This window comes from Phaethon lepturus, unplaced genomic scaffold, assembly GCF_000687285.1.
Source record: "Phaethon lepturus isolate BGI_N335 unplaced genomic scaffold, ASM68728v1 scaffold33217, whole genome shotgun sequence".
NCBI classification, from domain to species: domain Eukaryota; kingdom Metazoa; phylum Chordata; class Aves; order Phaethontiformes; family Phaethontidae; genus Phaethon; species Phaethon lepturus.
Genome location: NW_010551690.1, coordinates 6,912 through 16,232, shown reverse-complemented (window position 1 = coordinate 16,232; position 9,321 = coordinate 6,912). Strand labels below are relative to the sequence as shown.

General features: G+C 37.5%; 1 protein-coding gene across 1 annotated transcript; it reads left to right on the top strand.

The window, feature by feature from the left end:
- Nucleotides 1-447: 447 nt before the first annotated feature.
- SDE2 (SDE2 telomere maintenance homolog (S. pombe)) lies at nt 448-9,032 on the top strand (the record flags this gene model as incomplete). Its single annotated transcript, XM_010290997.1, is given in 8 exon segments — nt 448-565; nt 2,734-2,845; nt 3,370-3,539; nt 4,251-4,362; nt 4,967-5,375; nt 8,409-8,559; nt 8,885-8,920; nt 8,923-9,032. Coding segments are annotated over 8 exon segments (1,218 nt in total), but the record flags the coding sequence as incomplete, so codon positions are not given.
- Nucleotides 9,033-9,321: the final 289 nt, after the last annotated feature.

The following is a 9,321-nucleotide window of genomic DNA, read 5'->3' as shown; positions in this document are numbered from 1 at the left end:
TCGCAGCAGTGGGCACGCTTCTGGGTGCTGTCGCTTAGCTGAGCAGCTGCGGTTGCTGTAAGGGGGTCCTATAGAGTCTTATATATATCTTTTGTGTCTTCCATATACATATATATATATATAAATCTTAAATTCTTTACATGTAGTCAAAAAAAAGTGTGGCCTTGGTTTGTTGTTTTTTTCAAGTACAGAGTGTTTGAATGCTTAGTGTGTATTTTCCCATAGCATGGCTTTTCCCCATTCATATTTACAATCTGATTTAGAGTGTGTTTAATCTTTCAGTAAACTGAAATTAAAACAAGCACCATAGAGAATGTTTATGTTTTTAAGATTGTCTGATTTTTGTTTCCCGTCCTTCATATAGGAAGGAAGGAAGTCCTTAATAATTTACTTTGTCAGAATGTTTCATTTTCAATCGATCATATGATTCAAATTTTCTGTTTTTAGAATATTCCTGAAGAAAGTCTGTATGTGAAATGTAATGGACGACTGGTTAACGATGAAGATGTATTGCAGAATGGAGCTGTTTATAGTCTGGAACCAAGACTTTGTGGTGGAAAAGGAGGTTTGTTGCTTAACTGCTTGTTAATTGAATAGATACTCTAAGTTAAAGAACTTCTGTTATACCGTAGTCTATACTGATAGCAGCAGTCCTAATCTATTAGCACATCTCTTGTAATGTGGATGACTGTGATGTAATGTCTGTTAGCCAAAACCAGAGTCTGCCTGCAAAGCTCAGAATTCACCAGGGAAGCCGCAGTTCAGCTAACAACTTTGCATAGCTCTTCTTCACATCACTGGTCAGCTGAGCTGTACTAGTAAAAATCTGTAACAGGCATCAAAGTGACTTCGGAGTTGAAATCGCGTTTAAAAGCACCTTGCTGCTTAGGCTTCTCAGTTTCATTCGAGGTCACTTAAGGACAAATATTCCAGGTACAAAGTCTGTGATTTGAGTATGTTGTATGACTTAATTGATTTTGTGTTCTCTGATTTTAAAAAACATATAAATGCCAAGATCTTGTTAGCCTAAGAACTGAAAAATTCAACTTAAACTAGACTCCTGATGTTGGCAAAATATTTTAACTGTCTTATGGAAGATGTATATTAATCATATAAAACAATGCAGCTACCAACAATGTGGGTGTTCCCTAAAATGGAACATGATGGGTGAAGCAGGTTTAGCAGAATGTTTCAGTGTAATTGGAGTCAATACGTGTTTGTGCTTTAAATCAATTTTTCAGATTTTTCTGTCTTTTGAGCTGAAATGCTGAACAGTTGTGCAGCATTCCATCAGACTGCAGCTCAGCTTCATAGTTTTCTCAGCTCCTTCATAGTTTTAGACAGAACTGGAAATAAATATTGTTGCTCTAGCTTATGAGCTATTGTGCGTTTTTTTTAAGCACCCTAAAAGTGCTGCATATGGTATAAGTTCATAGTACAGCAGGCTTCTTCCTCACCTATTGTCCATCAGCTTCAGATATCCTGGGATGACACAGGATGCGTGTTACGTGATTTATTTTGTGTCACTGATGTGCCCTTTGGGTCAGTTTAAAATTGTTCTTTAACAATTTTGTCTGCTTTCTCAAGTGTTCCTTTTGTTTTGACTTTATAACTTAAAAGCCTGATAAAAACAGGCAAACAGACAAAGGTCAGAACTATTGTATGATGTCAAGGGGTTACAGATCATGCAGCCTTAGAGGAGAACTGAGCATTTTATTATCAGACCTAATTCAGTACCTGTGACCTTAGTGAATACATTGCTGTTGATTTTTAGGAGCGTACCTGGCTAGGTGTAACAGCTAGGTCCTCATTCTGCAGAATGTAAAATTCAATAGCATCTTTCATGAGCTACAAAAATTCTCCTCGCCAATGGCAGTGATTGGTTTTATTAGCTGAACACAATACTTTTTCTGCCTCATGATATAAGTGGGCTGTCTGGATTGGTTATTGTTTGTAACACTCCTTAAAGGTGCTTTTCGGAGTGTTTATACACTAAACAGTGTAGGTTCAGTGTCTAGTTAACAAACAGTGCTTGGCACTTTTAAATTGCTTGAAGGATTATATTATTAGTAATTCACATTGTGTTTCTTTGAGGTAAACATGTGTCTTTCTCCAGCTGGAGACAACATAAGATGGGACCAAGTGAGAGAAATTAGCAGTCTTGCCTATGAGTAATCAGTGGCTGAGAAAAGTATAGAAATCTATTTTGGCGGGGCTGTCCAGCATTGTCCATCATGATGATCTTGAGGAAGCAGCTACAGCTATCTTCTAAAAAAGTTAATGTGTTTTTTATTAGATTTTTAAAAGGGGATTTTAAGATTGGTGGGGGCTTAAGGGGGAGGTATATCCTGGCTAAATTAGAAAGGAACCAACATGTCATCTTGAGACAAAAAAGGTTTCAAACCATTTTGCTTGGAGAGTCCAGGAATAGGCTTTCATGTTAGAAGTACTGTGCAGGTTCTAGTAAATCTGGAGTCCATCTGGTGTGATACCAGGAGCACAAAAACAAGGTGAGTGGTAAATGCTGGATGCCATTTTTTCACTTAGTGTTTCAGCATTTCACCAATGACTGTTCTCCAACATGTTGCGACTTGCTCTTTAATTTCAGTTGCATTGAGAGAAGAGAAAGTATTGAATTCACTGTATTCTTTTTACATAATTAATTCTTTTGTTGTGTATTAGCTCATCTCCATTTGTTTCTGTTTAGCTAATTCTTGATTACTTTTTTTTCAGGGTTTGGATCTATGCTGCGAGCACTTGGTGCTCAGATTGAAAAGACAACAAATAGAGAGGCTTGCAGAGATCTCAGTGGAAGAAGACTTCGAGACGTCAATCACGAAAAAGCGTAAGACATTTTCTGAGAAGCTAGGATTACAAAATAAACTGACCACGTAGTTCACTTTTAACAGAAGAGGTCAAATGACAGGCTGTTGTAGCAATGAAATTTTATTTTGAATACTAAGGAGAGCAAAAGTGAAATCTTAAGCACAGATAAACCAGAAGCCAACAGGATTCTTCTGACTAGAATTATATTACTGCAAAATAGAGGTGATTGTACTGCAGCCTGCTTTTGAGAGATTGTTCTGCACCTCTTAGATTTCTCATCTGTAATTCTCACAGATCTCTGTGAAGCTGCAAGACTGTGGTATTGGTGACCTTGCTGCTGTTTCTGGCTTCCAAAAGAAACTTTACTGTCTTCTCTGTGGCAGAATCTCTATACATTCCTTGAGTATTCCCCCTGGGTAGTGTTAGTTGTCTTTCCCATTGTCTCTCATCCTAGCAGGTGGTAGAAGCATTCAGTAATTGCAAAGCAACAAGCTGATATTAAATGTTGGAAATGCTCTCATTTTCTGGTTCTCTCACCTGCAGGATGGCTGAATGGGTGAAGCAGCAAGCAGAACGGGAAGCAGAAAAAGAGCAAAGGCGCTTGGAAAGGCTGCAGCGGAAACTTGCAGAGCCAAGGCACTTTTTCACAAATCCGGACTACCAGCAGCAGTGTCATGAAATGGCTGAGAGACTAGAAGATTCAGTCCTTAAAGGTATTGCAGTTTAACCTCACTTTCCTTAAAAAATAAAGCACACTACAAGTCCCTATAGCCTCACTCCAGTATGGGGGGAAAAAAAAAAATTGCTGACAGTAACTCTTTCAGTTGAATGAGACAAATTCCAGTAAAATTTGTTGGACTTCATTTTTCTTCTTTGGCTATTGTTTCTCTTAAATCGCATTGAATAGCGTAACACAGATACAAGTGATGCTTCGTCTTGCTGTGCTACAGTGTCATCTCATAATTAAAGCAAAATTCTGTGAAGGTAGTGTTGCTAGTTCAGCTATAAGAATTATGTAATAATTTTCAGTGAAATGATAATATATAAACAGGTCTTTCTAGTAATGGAATCCAACTACAAAATACCTTGTTTCACTTACTGTTCTTTGTAATTATTTATTTATCCACTGATTGTTCCCTTGCTGGCAGCCTCATAGTGAAACTTGAGGCTGAAAGGGATGTAGAACCTGAGAGTTCAGTTCAGGAATCCAATTTTAAGGTTGACTCTGTGCCTTAGTAAAGCAATGTAAGACAGCGTTTGCTGCTACTGAGCTTAATTTGAAGCTTTGAGTCTACATAAATGTGCACCAGTGGTGATTATTTTCAGATGTTTTTTTAAATTGCATCTGAAATTAAAAGATACGTAGAATTTACACATATGTGAATTGTGTACCGATGAAGTAGACTTGTAACTTTGTTTTGAAGGATTGCAGGCCTCTTCAAGCAGAATAGTGTCACCAGAAACTGGCAATAATCGGAAGCGTCCAGGTGAATCTGGAAAAAATGGGACAAAATCTCGAAAAAGAAAATGTTTTTGGTAAGTATTATGACTCTCTCTATAGTAATGCTCAAGTATTAAGCCTTGAACAGGATGACAGGTTAGGTACATACAAATAAGCAACATATTATTAAAGGTGTAGACTTGAATAGTAAAATTAAATTGAACTGATTAAATTGGAGAACTGAAAGTAGATGTTGCTGCATTCATATAGTTCTGACCCTAGAAGACCATAGAGCAAACTTTATTTGCAAAAATAGGCACCTTCCCCCCACCACACCCGCCAACTAATAAGGTTATATTCTGTATACTTATCATTGTCTTTTTTATTAATTAATTACATTTACAATAAACTAAAAGAAGATTTTTAATTTCTTTTTCCTGGCATTTTTCACCTAATGTGACATGAAAGAGAAGTCTTAATGATTCCAGTGGTGTTTGGAATAGCAATAGGTGGTACACATTTCTGTATTGGGAATGCTGTGAAAAGATACCTCTTTTGGGGGGGTGTTCAGTATTAGCAGCTCTTCTATTTACTAAACTATCCTAAACAGCTATTTCCTGCTAGAGCTACAAAAAAAAAAAAAAAAAAAAGAAAATTAAAGTAGATTAATATTCATTTGTAATGTACTGCTTATGCCAGGCTGGGATTGGAAGGATTGGATGATCCTGACAGTTCAGATAGTGAGGATGACAGTGAAGATGATTCCCCTCATACCTCTGATGGAAGTTGTCCGTCAGGCAGCAGATACAATAAAAATACTGGAAACTCAAATGAATGTTCAAGCAGCTCTGTGGATTCGGTCGAGGATAGTCCTGCTACCAGTGCAACTGAGAAACCACTGGAACAGCCGGAAGGTACTGTCAGAGATCTGCAAGGAGAGACACACACAGGAGGGCAAACTGAAATTCCAGCTGAAGAAAACAATGAAATGACAAAGCCCTTGAAGGAAGAGGCCCAGGAGAAGAATGAAGTAACCCAAGCTCTGAAAGAAGAGGAGCAAGAAAATGTTTCTTCTAAGGCACAGGAAATGAACCAGTTACAGAGCACAGTAAGTATCAAGAAATACAAAATGTGATACGTCTTTTCAACTGCTTTTACTCAAATCACTTTTTGCCTTGTGGATCGCAGAAAAGGGGAGGGGATTTGTATCCTATGACTTCAGTGCATTAGATGTAAATTCTTGAATTAGAATCATAGTCTCCCTGAGAAGCTACTAGAATCTTCAGAGTTTGATTCAGAGCAGAAAAAATCCCAAGGTTAAAAGGAAAAACAGGTTAACTGAAGATGCATTGTATGACTTATGAAACTGGAATGTAGCGAGTTGGTGGCAACTGCAGCCAAAGAAGGCTCTTGGTTGACAGTGTCTCCATGGAGAAAGTTTAATTGTAGCAAGGTAGCATTGTCTTGAGAGATGCTAAGTAGAATGGGTCAAGGAAGAACTTTATAAGACTACAATTTAATAGTTTAGAGTTTCTACTGGGATGCAGTTGCCCTTGGCAACTTGATCTCGTATTATCTTTCCTGAGATGCATGTTTCTCTTGGAGTTTTTTGGGGGGTGTTTTTGTTTGCTTTTTGGGGGGAGTGGGGGGATATTGTTTTTTTCCCTCCTTCTATCTGTAAATAGATACACTCTGGATCCAGAATTCTCGGGGTGGGGGGGGATAAAACTCTTATGTAAGATGAAAGACTGGTCTCAAAAAGTATTGATAAATTACCAAATATTGTCCAATTTGACTAATCTTATCTATAACATTGTTTGACCTTAATGTTTTTAATTGACCTCAGTGTTTAAATTAGAAATTGTTCCAAGTAGACAGCTCCTAAACTAATCAGCTGATCAGTCTGTCTTAGGGTTTTTTTTATAAAAAGACTTGAGTCTAATTCCTAGAGAACCCTTGTAGTCTGGTGCAAACTTCAGTTCTTCATTCACCTTCAAAAGTCTGAAAGCAGCAGCTCCTTCACTAGAGAGACAGGATCGGTATAAATGATGGGCTTCATCTGAACTGCAAAGGATGGTGGAAGGGTGGTTTTAAAATTGATCTGGTGTATCCATGGTGGAGGCACATCAGTACTGTTGCCATACCATTATCTCTGCTGGCAACCTGGGTTGGTGTCACAGCTCTCGGCCAGATTAGGATCAGTGCTGACCATGAGGTTCCTTCTCTGGTGACTGACAGCAGGATGGCTGGGATTCTTTTGCTGAAGAGACTTTGGATCAGTCTTCCAGCCAAGAGAGAATATAGCTTTTCCCACTGAATTGATGAAAACCCAACTAATACTTGGCAGTAAAAGGTGCCAATACTTGTGCTTTGTTGCCCCTTGCATAGTATTACTGTTAAAAATTTTTGAGGATAATGAATCTAGGCTTATTCTAGCAGTAACACAAAATGTGGCTTTTTTTTTCGGGCTAGGGAGTTGCTTGGATTTTCTGCCTTGTTTCAGCTTGAGCAGAAAGTCTCCCATCAGTTGCCACTGCCAATGAATGAATTCTGATAAGTGAAAGTTTAATGCAGTTAAATAGAAGAAAGACTAAGGATGTAATCTGATTACATTAAACTTTGTCATCTACTGTACTATTAGAGCTGGCAAATTTTAAACAGGATGTTTACCATTCTTCACTGTTTACCTTTTGCTCAGTATTTGAGAGACTGTGTATTCCTAGAACAGGAAACTCCACCAATGCTGTGGCAGATTGTTATTGCAGGTGGAAGTATTTTTATAATAGTCCTTGTTGGATTTTTTTAAAGTAGGATGAGAATAATGAGGCAACCAGTCTTTTTTTGTATGCTTAGCAGGACACTAGCGTTAATTGTTTTTGCTGAAGTTCATAACGGAGCTGTCTCATTCCCACTGCTGATATTATTTGCTCTGTAACTCCAGCATGATATGTACCATAAGACTAGTATGTGCTTTTAGTATTGAACAAACTGGGCTTAGATTTTTGTGTCCTTTTTAGTATGTTAATGTTTAACATTAGTGTTCAGTGTGTTAGTAAATTCCAGCATTTAAATTATCCAGTCTTTGCCATGTTCTGTTGTGGACAAAGCCCTGGGCTTGGACTAGATGATCTACAGAAGTCCCTTTCACACGCGATTTTTCTGCAAATATGCTAGTTTCCTTTTAAGATGACATTTTAATCCATTTTCTTATGGCAGGATGAGATGTGAACTTAAGAACTTGCTTTTTGATTAATCTTAACTAAAAAGGGTGCTTTTATATCTATTTCTGTAATTACAGCATAACTGCATAAGAAATGACTATTCATCCTCCTTTCTGCTACTGCTGGTGGTGTATTGGTTATATTCTACCTTGGGCTAAAAAGGGGCTGCTAGCTTTACCATGCCTCTGGAAGTCAAGGTTAAGCTACTGAACTGCTAGGTGGTATGGTGGGCTGCTGTTCTTAATTCAGTTTTCTTAGGAGTACTTAACTTCCCTGGGGATAAAAAGTGTTGACTATTTTGTCTCCAGAAGAATACGATTAAATACTGTCACTTTTTTATTTTACTTTTCAGAATTCCTCTATTGCAAGTAGAATGTGTTAATTCTAGTGGAATAATTTTAAAAGTTCAGCAGTGTTTATATAATTTTAAATGACCGGTGCTTCTGTCTTGGAGGCTGTGTACAGTGCAAGCCTAAGCACATCTGCAGCTTGTCTGGATATGTTAGAGCAAGCCTTTAACTAGCTAGCAGAGGTGCTGCCAGGAATAGAATTGTAGCAGCACAGTTGGACACCAGGTACAAAGCTCACCTGAGCATTCACTCAGCTCTTGGGTGTGTTATCTGTGCTAAGATTTGCATGTTTTACAATTAGGCTGCTAGCTAGCTTCAATTTGCTTGTACATCATGCAGTAATACTTTGCCTGGGTAGCATTAAGTACCGCTAATAATGAGAATAGCCAATGTGAGATATATATATAGAGAGAGAGAGACATTGCTCAACTTTATTAAGTAATTAGGAGCTTGAGATAATCCTAATTGAAGGTCTTCTGTAAAATGAAGCATTCTGTCTATACTTGTTCCTCCCCCCTGCAATCAAGAAGAAAATAATAATGGTCTGATGGGATGTTTTTTTCTTTGCAGGAAGTGGAACCAATAGACCTACTGGCGTTCAACTCCGCTGCTGAAATGGAAGCCCTGGGTTTAGATAAACTGAAGATGGAATTGATGTCTTTAGGACTGAAATGTGGAGGCACTTTAAAAGAAAGAGCAGCAAGGCTTTTTTCAGTGAGAGGTCTGTCTAGAGACCAGATTGATCCTGCCTTATTTGCAAAGCCCTCTAAAGGGAAAAAAAAAGTGATTTAAAAAAAATCATATTTTGTGCTTTTAATTTTTTCTTATTCTGTTGTCATTCTGTACTGCCACATAGAATTCTTTGGCATCCCTGGATAGTTTTTGTTTCTAAATGAAATTTGATTAACATAACACAGAGTAAGTTGCTAGATAGTTATGCGTTCAATACGTTCAATATTAAAGGAGTGAAACTGCTACCTTTGGAACAAGCTTTACAAATGGTTATAACAAGTCTTAATGCAACAGGTAGAACAAACTCTCTGTATATGGAAAGAAATAACCCGAATATTTTCTGGAAAATGGTTGTATGACACTGTCATCACCTATTTTAAGAAAAATAGCAATCCTTTCTTACATTTATATTGACTCTCCTTTAATGTGTGTATTCCAGTTAGCACAGTAGCTGTCAAATAAGAAACACTGAACTTATGATCCAGGCTTAAAAGCTGAAGTTTCTTTAAATAAAAAGAACATTTTTATATGGATAAAGTTAGTAGAAATAAATACACTGTTCTCTGAGTTTCTGTGGGATGTCAGGTATCAGTATGATATGAATTATTAATGTGTGTAAGTATTTTTTTTAGAAGAAGTTAAATAAGGGTATTTACTTATTTTGCTCTGGAAAGGTATCTGAGTGAGGGAGAATAGAAGATCACATCTTTAAGAAATTAAAAAGAATAAAGTAAGCTTGCAGGGTGCTGAA